Source organism: Conger conger, chromosome 1 (genome assembly GCF_963514075.1).
Source record: "Conger conger chromosome 1, fConCon1.1, whole genome shotgun sequence".
NCBI classification, from domain to species: Eukaryota; Metazoa; Chordata; class Actinopteri; order Anguilliformes; family Congridae; genus Conger; species Conger conger.
In genome coordinates, this window is record NC_083760.1 from 54268849 (window position 1) to 54284604 (window position 15756).

General features: G+C 38.9%; 1 protein-coding gene across 2 annotated transcripts; it reads left to right on the forward strand.

Moving 5' to 3' along the window:
- Nucleotides 1–1119: 1119 nt before the first annotated feature.
- Nucleotides 1120–11510, forward strand: steap4 (STEAP family member 4). Of its 2 annotated transcripts, none has more exons than XM_061243896.1 (5): nucleotides 1120–1271; nucleotides 1860–2317; nucleotides 6392–6919; nucleotides 7458–7622; nucleotides 9892–11510. In XM_061243896.1, exons 2-5 carry the CDS (start codon nucleotides 1862–1864, stop codon nucleotides 10159–10161), a joined length of 1419 nt encoding a protein of 472 aa, XP_061099880.1. In that variant the 5' UTR covers nucleotides 1120–1271; nucleotides 1860–1861; the 3' UTR covers nucleotides 10162–11510. The 2 variants fall into 2 exon arrangements, with proteins under 2 accessions (XP_061099880.1, XP_061099873.1); XM_061243889.1 differs by having other exon boundaries at nucleotides 1179–1331.
- The last annotated feature ends 4246 nt before the right edge of the window (nucleotides 11511–15756 follow it).

Sequence of the window (15756 nt, forward strand, 5' to 3'; positions counted from 1 at the left end):
GGAAACGCGGCGAGTGTCGTTCATGACAGACTGCTAGTTCACAAAAATGTCAAACTTAATTTCTTCCACATGGGCCGATAGGTGAGCCAGAGCATCTGTGTAACACACATATTAGTATACTCTATCTGTGCCACTTGTTCTCAAAAATTCCTCTGTTTTTAGATGATTACACGTTTTACAGAGTTAAAATTAGGCTATTTATAAAATGCTTGCTGTGTGTGTGTTTGTGTGTGTGCGTGTGTTTGGTTGGTGGGGGGTTGGAGACATGGTTGCAGCACCAGCTGGGGACCATTATCTCTCGTGCGGAAAAATGAGCCAGTGGTCTTAACCAGATGCAGCTGCATTGCATTGTTGGCAACTTTTTAAATGGAGAAAAAAATTCTGAAACCAAATATGAAGCCACCTCAACAAGAATGATTACAAGTAAGGGGAGCATTTGTGCATCCTGAACATAATGAAGTATTGATAATTATAGTGTTTCATGCAGAAGGGAACCAGACTCATAAGCAGTGGGTTGATGACGCAATGTACTGTATGTACTCATTGGGTAATTATATGACGCTTAGCTTTGTTTGAGTCTGGACTACAGTATAGAGTAAATCCTAATGAGGTCACAAGGCATGGTCTGTGATCTTGGTGTGTCTGACCTACTGCCTTTGCTCAGACATATACTTGAGCATATACTTAAACATGATTCATTTATGTCTTTTTTTAAATAACAGTGTCTCTTTTACATTACTTTGCACTTACTTCACTTGTGAAGTTCTATCCTTTCAGACATATGCAGCGTCAAAACAAACAGGAACCTTCTTAGGTTATTAAAGACTATGTCTGCAGTGTGTGCAGACACTCCGAGTGGAATGTTGGGAACAAAAGTTTAAATAAACCTCCAGTCTTCCCTCTTGATGTACATTCAGGGTGTGCATGTGATTTATGCCTAGTACAAAACTGGCAAGACGCAATGCGTTGGAGTCCCCAGTATTGTGTAACTAGCTAAGCAAGCATGTGGCTACCTAGAAGTTGATTGGCAGGAAGCCTGGAAGAATTTGTTTTTGTATTTGTCCTGCCCTCACCCTCCTCCCCGTCCTGCTTACGTCATCCCCCCCCCCCAGAAACGGAATTTCCCAGTTCTGTACTACAGGCTTATTGGCTTCCTCCCTGCCGGGGCAGGCGGTTCAGCACCCCACTACAAATTGACCGGCGAGAGAGGACTCTGTCAATAACTCCAGCGACACGACTGCTGCAGTGGACTTACAAACCAGGGCCTGGAGGCAAGAGAAATCCATGACCGTTTAACCGTAGAACTGTTTTCATTGCAGTCATGCAAGAAGGTTAAAGAACATGCAGATTCTTTTCTTCAGATTCGATCTAGTAAAAACAGAACGCTGCTTAGTTGCTATTTCCTCATTCTTTTTCTGTGGATATAATTGAATACAGAACATATTGGCTTATACAATGGTCTGTGAATATTTGGACGGTGACTAAATTCTGAAAAATTTTGGTGTTTTGGCTCTGTACTCCAGCACATTGGATTTTAAATAAAACAATGGATTGCTGCAATTTTTATACATAATTCCCAATTTTAGGGTAGCAAAAGTAATCAGACAATTGGTTGTCCAGGTGTTTCCTGACCAGCTGTGTGTCTTTGTGCCATTAATTTATGCAAAACAAAAGCTAGAGTCGATTGTAGGTACGGCATTCGTATTTGGAGTCTGTTGTCTCTCAAAACGACCAAATAATGAAATAGTCAATGCCAGTAAAGCTGTATTGATTAATTTCAGACAGAAACTGGTTTATTAATGAACTAGCTCATATGCAATGATTTGTGATCATGCAACGGACTGTGTTGTCTGTTTCAGATATGACCAGTAACTCCTTCGCTATGGCGATGAGTGACCCAAGCCTTCAGCGCAAGCTTGGAACCATTTGCATCTTTGGGACGGGTGACTTCGGGCGGTCTCTGGGGATGCGGCTGTTACAGGCTGGATACGGGGTGGTTTTCGGGAGCCGGAACCCCAAGAACTCCAGCCTCCTGCCCAAGGGCGCCCAGGTATTGACCCACAAGGAGGCAGCCCAGACCTCCATGATCATCTTTGTGGCTGTGCACAGGGAGAACTACGATTTCCTACGACAAGCGGGGGGAGATCTGACTGGGAAGGTCCTGGTGGACGTTAGCAACAACCTGAAGAGGAACCAGTACCCAGAGTCCAACGCAGAGCACCTGAACCATTTGTTTCCGGCAGCTTCCGTGGTCAAGGCATTCAACACGGTCTCTGCCTGGGCACTGCAGTCTGGCGGGCTGGATGCGAACCGGCAGGTAAGAGATCAATCGTTGGAAAAGGGATTAGCAGCACGTCAAATGCTTTGAGGCTCCATTTAGCGAGGCATATTGCAAATTCCTTTTCCAAAAAAACATTTTTGGTAGCACTTTACAATACGGTTACAAGAATTGGCATTAACTAATGCATGAGTAAATGTCAATTCATATTGCAATGAAAGGAAACTGTTAATGTATCTGTTAATGGTTAACTAATTATGAGTGTATCCTGTGGTTTGCTAATGTATAAATATTTTAACTAATAAAGTGAATTTCATGCTTATTTAATGAATTTGTATCTCAATTAATTTACGATAACTGCAACAGTAGTTAATGCCAGTTCATGTACCTTATTGTAAAGTGTGACCATTTAAAAAAAAAAACCCACTTGGGCACACATTAAGCCTAGTCCTAGAGTAATTTCAACATTGAATACAAAACCCAATTAAGACCATATATATTATATATATGTCGCTTGAACATCTTAAGATAATTTGATGCATCTAGAGTCAAATCATCTGATGAATTTAATTCTTAATAAGACTTTGAAATGATTTAGGTTACTTGTTTTCTGATAATGCCAGCACAATGAAACATTAAATGATGTCATTTTTCATGACTTCCCAAAAATAATAGAATTCAATGTTTCAGCGTGGTGGCATTATCGAGAAAGCAAGTAAATCAAAGTCTAACTTCACATGACATTTGGGAACGCTATGGAAATATTTATTTGTCTGTGATTATGCACTGTACATTGCATTTATGTATGAAACGAGTGGACAAAGTTAATTATAATTCACCACTGCTGAGAGCATGTAAAAATATGCCTGAGTGAAAGCACAACACAGCGTCTGCAGAGCCCGCTTCACTTTTCAATATGCACTTCTATTAATTGCTGGACGTAAATAATTCCATCATGACTAAATCAAAGGTGCTCATGAAGCCTTAAAAGCCTTAAAAGTTTTTGTCGTTCTGAAAAAACGCGTTCTCTTCTAAATGCTCTCCTAGCAAAGCTGGCTTGTTCAACAACAGGAACGTCTCTTCCAACAGCTGAGCTCTTTTCTGCTGTCTGTGTGTAATTTCATCAGGTGGTTTATGTCGGATAAATACTTTATCTTCCTAACTTAACCTTAAACCTGGGGGTTTGCAGGTTTTTGGTTCGGACACTGTTGTCCCAGCAACAAGCCCCTCTAAATTGTGAAATCCCTTTATGAAATGTCCTGAATTTATCCCATAATATCAACCGTCTAATTAGCCTAACTGTGTTAGAGATGTAAATATGAAATAGGGCCCAGGACTGAGCTTGTCTAAGGCCCTGTTTTTGCCAAAAGTAAATCCCATTGTGTGTACATTAAAAAGATATTACCCTTTATTTCTGGGTTGAAGCGAAAACCAAACCATGAAAATGAGGAGAACTACAGTCAGAGGTGGGGAGTGTAGGCAAAAAACTGTACTCAAGTAAAAGTGCTGTTACTTGAAAATAATAATTACTCAAATTAGAGTAAAAGTAGTCATCCAAAAAACTACTTGAGTAAGAGTAAGAAAGTATCTACTGAAAAAAGTATTCAAGTGCCAAGTTAATGTAGGCTATAGGATCTGATTTAATATTCAATAGAACAAGCAGTGCAATGGCAACAGAACTGCAGAATCACAGCCTGATATAGCGTACATACAGCAAGATCTTAATAATATAAATGTCCAAAATATAAAATGTAAAAATGCATTTCCAATAAAATAGTAATAAACAAAATATATAACCATGTGCAAATTAAAACAGGGCCTAAATCAGAAGCCTGTGGAGCTAGTTCATGTAAACTCGAGATTGCATTACTGTCACTTCCTGTCAACTTTAGGCCATTCTCCCCTGACCTCATTAACAAGGCACTTTTGCCCGCAGAACTGCAAACTCTAGAGACTGTTGAGCATGATAATCCCAGGAGACCAGCAGCTGCTCAGATATTCAAACCAGCCTTTCTGGCACCAACAAACATTCCACAGTCAGAGATCACATTTCTTTCCCACATTTGCTCTGAAAAACAGCTGAACATCTTGACCATGTCTGCATGCTTTTATGAATTTCGTTGCCCAGTGAGTGTACATACAGACTGAATGTATGACATAAAGCTTTTGTAAGAAATACTTATTGAGTTCTCCGAAAGAAATGTATCACAGTGCAAAATTTTCGGACAGCGCGCACATGAAGTGCCTGCAGCTCAAAGCGATTGTTTTTATTTTTATGCATGGCAGGTTTGATAAATTCAGCAACAGCATATTCTTTGTCTTTAATACACATCACAAATCATGTTAACTTTTCCCATCCACCATTATGGAGGACAACCTGTGTACAACTGTAAGTGTTTTTCCCAAATAAATATTGTATTGAAATCTCAGGTCAGCTACTGCATACGGATTATAAATACAGCGATAATCCAGATGTATAATGGTTCAAATCGAGCTGATCGGGAGATAAACAAGTCATTCTCATGTTTGTCAAAGATAATTAGCCATCTGTGAGAAGAAACACAAAGAGCAAAATTGATATCCAATATAAGTAGGCAAGGTCTGACACCAGAAAAAAATATATTATCTTATATATACATTAGAATTTGTTCAGCTCATTTTGTCACTGGTAAGTTTTAGTGTGTTCTATCACACTTCCTCAATTTCAAGGTGGCATGAGCTAAAAAAATCCCAAGGTCCAGTTGCACCAAGTGTAAACTCCTAAACTAGATAGTTTAGTTAGGCTTAGTTAGCTACTAGTTACTTCCAACATCAGTCTGGGGTCTGGGAGCGTTCAGCCTTGAATCTCAAAAGGAGATGCACAAAGACGTAAGAGCAGGATCATGTCCAGAGAGCTTTGTACCTGTGTACAAGTGGTTCTTGTGAGAACAAGTCGAACAGAATTTGCATTGCATAAAAAGGAATTGGAAAAAAAAGAGAGCACAGGAAATGGAAAAAATAAAATGTTTTTCCTTTACAAATATACTCCAGCAACTTGTATCCTCATATAAAACAACTCTCAATTACAAAACTTACTTCAGCAAATATAATGGAATAAATGTAACACGTTCCCTCCCCTGACTACAGTACATCACTCAGAAACACACTCTTGCACACAAGTGTGCACACATACACACAGAAGCTATCAGATGACACAGAAAAAGTTTCATACAGATAGTATTCTTTGTAGTCTGCATTTGTCCTCATATTCTTTTCAATGAGGGGTGATCCCATTCTGTAGCCTCCTATCCAGGGCAAATGTGAGAAATCCATTGCCTGGAGACGGTACTATATAATAACCAGGATTCAGGATTTCCTGTCTTCCTGCTTTATCTGAATTATCTTCCTCTCTGTATGTGAGAAAAGGGGGGCAGTGTTTGTTGACAGGCGCATACCAGCCCTAGCACTTGATTTCACCATATCATGAGATTCTAATTCATACAATAATTCAATTCAAATGGATGCTGTCACCATCGTGTTGCATTTTACTGCTCCAATTTCAAGCTGTACACTTGAACTCACATGGATGTATCACTGATGTTTTTAGGTTATTATATCCCATTTCTCTTGCTGTGGCATTTACATCTAGAGAGCTCTTATACGACTCAATGCAAAGGTTCTTGGAATCCAAATGATGTATCTATCCATAATGTAGACATTTATACAGCTCTATTGTAAAAGAATTGACCCACCACAGGATACTGAATGCTGTTCTTTTAAAACAATCAGTATTTTGCTATTAGATTTTCATCATATCTTCGGGAAAACTGAGGTTCTCTCTAAAAAAGTAGGAATTTGAGAAAAACAACACGAGAGAGCATTTTGTTTTAAAAAGCCATGTTTGAAAAAGTAAGAAAGAACGTGCAAACAAACACGAGAGAGCATACGAACACACCCTTAAATCAATGGCCTTGACGATTTGTTTGGGTACATCCGACCAAATGCTTTTCTGCAGCTTCAGTTTCTCACAAACTTGACTCCGGTGCATTTATAAGTAGCTGTTTACACACCTGGGTTTATTCTCAGTATCTCTCTTCCTTAGTTTACTGATGTGTTTATGCCCTAATTGGCCAGGTCTTAATCTGCGGTGATAACGACGAGGCCAAACAGATGGTGGTGGACATTGCTCATGGTCTCGGCCTCACCGCCCTGGACAAAGGCTCTCTCCGGGCAGCCGGGGAGATCGAAGACTACCCCCTCCAGCTCTTCCCTCTGTGGAGGCTCCCAGTGGCCGTGGCCACAGGCCTCATCGCCGCCTTCTTCTTCTATGTCCTCACCCGCAACGTCATCTACACGGCCGTCACCGACGGGAAGGACATCTCCTTCCGGATAATGGTTTCCCTGGCCAACAAGGTGTTCCCCATCGTCTCGCTCATCATGCTGGGCCTGTGCTACCTTCCCGGAGTGATGGCAGGATTCCTGCAGCTCTACAACGGCACCAAGTACCGCCGTTTCCCCGACTGGCTGGACAAGTGGATGCTGTGCCGTAAGCAGCTCGGCCTGGTTGCCCTGGCCCTGGCCTCCCTCCATGTCCTCTACACCTTAATCATTCCCTTCAGGTACTATGTGAGGTACCGGGTCAACACCTGGGTCATCTTGCAGGTGAGCAAGCCGGCCATGCAAAGAGACTATTGCCATTCAGATATAGGCCCAGATTCAGTGAAATTGATATTTATAATTAACATAAGCTCACAATTCAAGTGATGTTCTTCAAACAGAGTTTGGTGACTTAAATCTGCTGACCACGAAACTCATTAAACCATATTTTTTATTATAACAATTATTTGACAGTAACAGACATCTGGATTCAATCAATATTTTCTTTCTATATAATATTGCTAACAAATTAATGCTATACTGTATGTGCCCATATGTTGACATATTTAGATTGGCAGGTTAGGTTCGGTGATCAATTTACTAACCAAGCAGTATTTCTGAAGACGGAAAGTAACATTTGCCTTCGTCAGCCAAATTTTAAGAATCCAGCTGCAAGTTTCCATTACAGTATCATTGTTGCCACATTTTTAGTTTATAATTTACTCACTCTGTGTTAATAGTTGATACTGTGTACTGACACATACTGACTAACAACAACACAAAACATTACCACTCTGCTAACAAACCTGTTCTTGCTTTTAAGATCAAAGAAAATAAAACAGAACCATTTGACAACACCCTGGCATGGCGCACTGACTCATACTTCTCAATTGGGATCCTGGGATATGGCTTATACATCCTGTTGGGAATAACTTCCCTTCCCTCTGTCAGCAACGCCATTAACTGGCGGGAATTCAGATTTGTGCAGGTACAGTATTACCGATACCTTTGTGAGAACTGTTTACAGCATAGAGATTGCAGTCACGTCAATGACTAGATTAATAGATCCTGGCACTATGCCTCTATTTATATCCAGTCAAACCAACGATGTTGCTTTTTCCTTAAAAATGGCAGAACGAATACAGAAGTCAATATTTCTGAAGACTTCCATGACTGAAGAGGGTTGTATGAATGGATATGCAATACTTCATATACTGATCGTAAATGTCCAATAGTACCTTGGTCAAAAAAGATTTTTGGTCCTGATTCGGCTCTGCACTTCACAATTTTAGTATGGCAAAATTGTGTTTAATGTGGTTAAAGAGTAGATTTTCAGATTTTATTTGAAGAGTGTCCTTATACAATTCGGCTTTTCCATATAGAACCAACAGCACTTTGTTTTCATTGTTCTGGTTGCTTGAAGCAACAATACCTGAATCTGAAATTGAAAACTTGTTCTTTTACCCACTTTATATGACTGAAAGCTTACAAATACTGGGTGTGTGCTAGTGCCCAATGGAAACACATGAGTAGTTTGCACAGATGGTATCTGCACTGAAGCGGATTACCCATTTTGCATTATTATGACATTTCTGTCACTATTCAACCCATGGGAGAGATTTGCGATGAGGAAGGTTGATAGGGAAGGCACAATCTCACTGGCAAAAGAGATATTTTCCAGACATGTCCATTTTCTATTCTCTAAAATGAATCATAAAACATGTCATCTCTATTTGCATTTGGTTTTCTCCACACATCAGTATGGTGGATTTTTTTTGTCACTGGCCTTACCTCATTTATCTATTTTATATCTTGCATTGCAATTTCTTTCCATAGTTACACAATTACAGTTCGGTCCACAAGATCCTGTTTAATGAGTGTGGTGCCACCTTAGAAAGAACAGAGGCTTGGTGCATGGTGGTTTCTTCCCCTTTTAACTTTGCACATGGGGGCACCCACCTTATCCAGTGTACTCTCATTTAAATCCAAGATGATCCCAGTGCACTGCCTCGGTGCATGGTAATAACATTGGTAATACAATATGTATTTTCCCACATACACAATACACCAAACGCACTATAACTAAGAAAATAACTAACAAAATACGCTGTCACATCCAAGCCAGATGTTTATGCAGTGTCGCACACGTGCAGCATCAATCTTACTTAAATAAGTAAGCCAGATGCTCAGTGGCAGGTGTTTCTTCTTTGTTTTTATTCCTGTTTCTCGGGAACAGGGGGGTGTCAAGGGAACATTGATCTTTTTACAATACAAAGCATCTTTTATTCATTCTCCCTAATGCTCATGGGCAGACGCACGATACACTGCAACAAATATGATCTACCGCAGGTCCTCCAGAGCAAATGAAGCCCATACAAATGAACAGAGATGGGCAGGCAAATGCTATCGCTTAACTTAACTAATGAATAAAGTCGCTGAGAGGATTTTTCCGTTTATCGCTGCTTGCCCACAGATTCTTCATTCTTAGCAGGTGAAGTGAGACTCCAACAGCACACAGACCTGAAGTTGATAAGGACACTCATGTTGGAGAAATACAACTTGCACTGTTCCGGTTGATTGAAGAAAGTAAAAGCTAATAACACAAAGCTAATAAGAGAGCAGCATTTACCAGTGGTACCAGTCATGTATACACAGAAAATAGTCTAAATAGCAGGCTCTCCCCTGAATATACTGCAGTTTATGCTCATCTGGGCCTATTTGTCATAGGCAATTACATTTTTCCTCATTTGACACAAGAAATCCCACCCCATGGCAGTATATTTCAAGACAGAAATAAGCACATAATTATTTTGTTGGTCATACATTTCCCATAATTGTGTTTGCTGAGCTAGTAACTTGGGAAGAGGAAGTGTTTAAGGCAATGTTGTTTTTTCTATGAACACAGAACAGTTTAAAAAGTTCCTAAAAAGCTCATTCTGGACTCCCGTGTGATTCTGTAAAGTGGAGTGTAAGAGCTATGGAGCAGTAATTGCGAGCAATAACACAACATACAGTAATGGTGTTATACTAGCCTTTGATAAAGTGTCTTTTGAAAGAGTGACTTACAGTATGGAAGACTTTTCATGAACCTCACAATGGATGGGAGATACCATGTATATAACTGACTTCCATATTTCATTGCGCTTAGTCATTTTACAATACCTTGGTTTACTGATGTTAATTTTCTAGGCAAACAACTGTGTGGCTATAGCAATCCCTCAGCTTACATTCTGATTCTTCTCTCTTTCCCACCGCAGTCCAAACTGGGCCACCTAACACTGTTCCTGTGCACATTGCACACCTTCCTCTATGGCTGGGACAAGTTCCTGAGACCCTACAAATGGTACCTACCTCCCGCGTACATGCTGGCACTGGTCGTCCCCTGCATCGTCCTCGTCCTGAAGTTTGTGCTCATCACTCCCTGCGTGGACAGAGCCATTACCAGGATACGGCAGGGCTGGGAGAGGAAGCCTGCAGAGTCCATGGCCAACGGTGATCCCAAAAGCAAACGGCCACTCATGCTCTAAGAAAAGCCTCTTATTCTCGAATCTTGTCTGTACATGTCTGTACGTGTTCTGTCAAGCCCTTTTCTGCGCACCAGTTTCTATGAAGGAGAACAGTGGTATCCACTTAACTTACATCGTGAGAAGATGTCGGACAACGTTTATTGCGTGCAGTTTACGGTGGCTTCAGGTGCCCAAGCACCTCCTCCAAAGTGCACTTTTGGTTTGATAAAAAAAATCTTATTATTTGTTCATTCAATTTCGTAAAAAATATATTGTGTACAATACAGTAACTGGGTGCCATAATGTTTTACTTTTCTCACTTTGAGCACCTGCTGGTATGAAGCTATAACTACTGCAATATGGCAAAAAGTAAAAAATAAAAATAATAATAAACTAAGTACAGTATGTAATAATTTCTGCCCATCCACAATTACTTATGAGTGTGGGCCTCAGTTTGACAACCAACGTTTTGCTTCCAAAAAGATGAAAAAAAAAAGAAGAAAAAACACATCGAGAGCTGTCTCTTTTCTGTTTTAAATTTGAAGAAGCCTGTAAAATACAAAAAAAAACTTCATGACCTCATCAGGAATATTTCTTGTATACTGTATTATATTTTCTGTAAATATATCTGTGTCCCCACCTATAAAACGTGATATTTTAACATTACAAATAACTGTTATACATTTTGTTATACAGCACATTTCTAAAAAAGCAGTAGTCAAAAGGGTCAAAGGACATGTTAACTTTTTTGTCTTCCTTTGTACATGAATTAAATGGTAAGCATTTAAACACACATTATGAAAGTATTAAGCCAAGAATACAAATATTTTTACACCCAGTATTGCTGCTAAGTAGAAAATGAACATGTTACAGAGTGGGATGGCAGGGGGAAAGCTAGGCAAGCTTTCTGCTAAGTTGGCCAGGCATACCCCATATATCATATTGACTCAATGTGGTTTTATATGGGTGAGATTTCATATGGCATAGTATGTGCAATACACAGGGTAAGGCCTCACAACAAATGTGTACTTTATGACAATAACAAATCTGTGAGCTTTATGGAATAAACTCTGTACCCAAATTCTCCCAAAATATGTTTGTGTGTATCTTTTTAAGTGGGAGCCATTAAATTCAATTGTACAGTGTATCTGATGGTGCTGACATAACTCTCAACCATTTCACATTATGCAGTATATTTATGTATATTTCATTATAGATCATATTAAGTTTTAGATTATAATAAAGGTTTTACAAACCATGTCATTGTTATCCTTTTGCATGACACAAAGCACCTGTGAATCTCAATCAATCTAATATTTCTATGTCCCGCTGGTGTTGTGCATGTAAAATAAATTAAAATCTATGCTGCATTGCATGTATTGTTGGTGGGTTTGTCCTGACTGGCCTGATATGAGCAATTAAGTTATGTGCATTGCAATCGATTTATGGGATCTATTGGTAGATAAATTGGCAGAGAAAAATCTTTGACATTTCAGATTTTGCTCTTGTAAATACCCTCAGAAAATGTTTTTGGCAACACTTATTTTATAGCCCGTTAATTACCTTGTATTTCCTGGGTAAATACACAGCTACTTGTGCACGTGTAACTATTCGGTAAGTACTTTGATTCCGGTGGTAAATACTATGAAACAAAGTCAGTAAGTACCACATGTAAGTACTATGTAGATATGTTTTAGATCCCATTTCATAATACTTACCTCTGAAATGAAAATAGTTAACTAATAAGTACCTGGTATTTACCCAGTAAATACTAGGTAATTAAAGGGAAGTAAAATAAAGCCTTTACATTTATGCATGCATCCTTGTGACTTAAGGCTAATATCACGCTGCCCACTGCTTTCTGGAATATGAACTGATAACAACTTTAGGGTGGCTCCCTTGAAGGAAATTATACTTTATCGCAATTGCAGTAATTTGAGGAAGTCCAATTTCCTTTAAAATAACAACAATATTTAATTGAGGCTGTCACCATTCATTAACCTTACATACAAAGAAAAATACAGTCGAATCTAGGAGAATCTTTCAGAATTGGTTTGGAAGCATGAAATGTTGGTAACTTCGAATAATGGCTGGATTGGTATTTTCATGCAAATGGGGCTCAATGCCAAACTTGTCTGATTATTGCAAATTGCTACTCACCATACAAATGGATTGTTGAAGACAACCTGAAACTTGGTGGTAATGTGGCAGTCTTCCAATGTACAACTGCGTTAGTAACCATGGCAGCTGTTATAGTTGCAACAGGAAGACAGTTGCAACTCCAGTTGCTGGGTGGGCAAGAGAGCAGATCACCCATACAAGAGTATTCAGGGTTAATAGAGACATACTGCATGTATCATACATTGTTTCTATTAATGTACAATAATTATTCATCATTATTGGCTGAGTCATTTAATACTAGAATTGTTTGACAGCATAGATAAAATTGAACTTAAAACAACTTACCACCTGTAATTGTTAATTCTGCAATAATTTAAGCAGGCTTTTTCATTGTACGGGGACAACTTCTTTTAAAAAAATGACATGTTGTTACAAGCCATCATGAAGAGGTCCATTTGTCGTTCATTCATCTGATCGTCTGGCTTCAATTATTTTTGTCAATTATTCCTACACCATTTCTTGTATGGCAAATAAAAAATAATATTATAATGACAGGCAAGTTTCAAATTTCTGTTATTAAATCAGCACTTGCTCAACCTGAGAAATATGTGTGAGGAAAGCCAGCCTTTTGCTTTAATTGAACATTCAGGGATAACATGACACAAAAAAAAAATATTCCTTGATTAAAGAAAAAATTGTGAAATTCAGATAACTGAATCCAGAGCCTGAAATTTGAACCTAATGGAGCAGAAAATATGAAACTTGGCCCAATCCTCCTTCAAATATTATCTTATTACGGCTGACCTGATGGCTAAAACATCATGTCTCACAACTGAAAATGTGACACATTGTTGTACGTCAGCTAGTGCCATCCCCTTCCTCCTCCCATTTATTGTTATGAAACTGGGCTGTAGCAGTAGAATACGGATCAGAATCAGAGAAATATCATTGTCTATCAACATCTTTACATAGGCCATAAAAAGCATACACAATAAAAAAAATCCAAAAAGCAATACAAATCATGGTCAGTTGATGGCTATTAGTTCCTCTTAATACTATTTTTTACCAAGAGAACAAATGATTTATGATGCCAACTGCTATGCCATAGCACCGTCCAGATTTGGAAGTGATTGTGAAGGGGGTGTGTGGGGTCTTGTGTTATGAGACTGGCCTTTCTTTGGACTGACTATTTGCAGAATTCTTACAATTGTGTCTGTATTACAGTATTTTGCTTGCTTGGTGAATGACCATAGAAAGTTTTTTTCAAGTAGCTGAATCAAGAAATTATATTGAAGCTAAGTATGCATTCAATGAGGGACTTGTATACCATTTCAGGTTTTTTAACAGATACAGGCACTGCTACTTGTAGAGGTTGATAGAAAGATAGCTGATAGTCAGTCTCAATGCCCAGATATTTTAATGATTGAGCCTGCTCTACTACCTGACCTCCCTAAGCTGAGGGCTTCCAAAAGAAGATGATGTGGGGTTCTATGATCTCCTACCACAGCACAGTGAGCCTGGGGTAGGCTATGGAGTACCACAAGGATCTGTACTTGGTCCCGTTCTCTTTTCTCTGCATATGGGAGACGTGTTATTAACTATTACTCCTATGCAGATGACACACAGTTTAAATATCAGTTTATATATGTTGGCAAAGTAGGGGGGCTGTCTTTTAAAGATATAAAGGCCTGAAAAAATTCCCCTTTGTTGAATTCAGATAAGAAATTAGTAGTAGGTCCCAAGTCTTAAAGAGTTAAATTCTTACATTTCTACTGAAATTTAGATGGCTTGACTGTCACAGCTAATACAGCTGTTAAAATTCTTAGCATGATTACTGACTTGCATCTGTCCTTTCAAGCCCATATTAATATAATATAATATAATATCACAAGAGTGGCCTTTTCCACCTTGGGATTATCTAAATTGAGGAAGATATCGACCCTGCATGATGCCAAAAATGTTTCATGCTGTAATAACCTCTTGGCTGGACTACTGTAATGCTTTACATTCTGAATGCACTCAAGTGACCTTGAAAAGTCTCCAACTAAGACAGAATGCAGCTGCTAAATTAGATACAAGAACCAAGAAAATATTAATATGGTGCAGTGCTTTTTGACTTTTCCTTAGGTTGCTCGCTTTCTGAAAATTGTTTATTCCCCTTACCTATCAGACTTATATAGTTTTGCTCAAATTGTAATTAAAATTAATATCAAAATTAACCTCATGTGTCTCTAGCTCCTAAAACATGTGCATTAGTTCTCTGCCCTTGGGCTTTTGTACCCCACCCTGGGTTCATCGACCATTCCACCCCGGAGGATTCAAGCCCCATGCAATGCTACAAACTGGAGACAAAGGTGCATCACCTTACCCTTTCTGACCAAATAACATATTATTAACTAATACTGTGACTAAATGTGTGCTGTATCCAGTACCGTAAATGATATAGCAGATATAGTAACAAATACAGTTATCATCTGATGCATGATACAAAAATAAATTCTTAACAGATTAATAAATTATGAATGATCAGTGTCATTAATGATGTGGAATTAGTTTATTTAACAACCATATTATGGGTTCCTTCTGTAGGCCTAATAAAAAATAAATAAAAACACGATGACAAAATAACATACGGCAGTAGCCTATAATAATTGAAGAGAGAAAAAAGGGCCAACCAAATTTTTCTGTGCATACTGGAAAATTAGAGAAATATTAAAGAAAAACTGTTGTCACTTATTTTCTGACTCTCAATCGCAAACATGGTGCAGGAATATTCAATATTTAAGCCTGTCTGGGTGAGTCCTCTACAGGTCATTACACTCACTGAGCACTTCATAAGGAACACTATACTAATACTGGGTAGGGCCTCCTTGGCTCTGAAAATAGCTTCACTTCTCTGTGGAATGGATTCCACAAGATGTTGAAAGCAGGTGTTCTATTGGATTCAGATCCGGTGATTGGGAAGGCCACTGAAGAACATTTAACTCATTGTCATGTTCATGAAACCAGTTTGAGACAGCTTTTGCTTTGAGATGCTTTTCTACGGCAACTCAGAGTGGTTATCTGAGTTACCATAGCCTTTCTGTCAGCTCGAACCAGTCTGGCCATTCTCTGTTAACCTCTCATGAACAAGACATTTCTGCCTGCAGAATTGCTGCTTAGTGGATGTTTTTTGTTTTTTTGCACCAATCTCAGTAAACTAGAGATTGTTGTGCATGAAAATCCCAGGAGATCAGCAGTTACAGAAATACTCAAACCAGCCCTTCTGGCAGCAAAAATCATGCCACAGTTGAAATCACTGAGATCACATTGCTGTATGGATTCTGATGTATGCTTGGAGTCATTGTCCTGCTGGAAAATCTTCTTACAACCAAGACTCAGCTTCCAAGCAGAGGCAACCAGATTTCTGGTACTTTATTGAATTAATAGCGCCACTGATCTTAAATGGTGCCCCTGGACTACTGGAAGCAAAATATCTCTAAAACATCAATGATC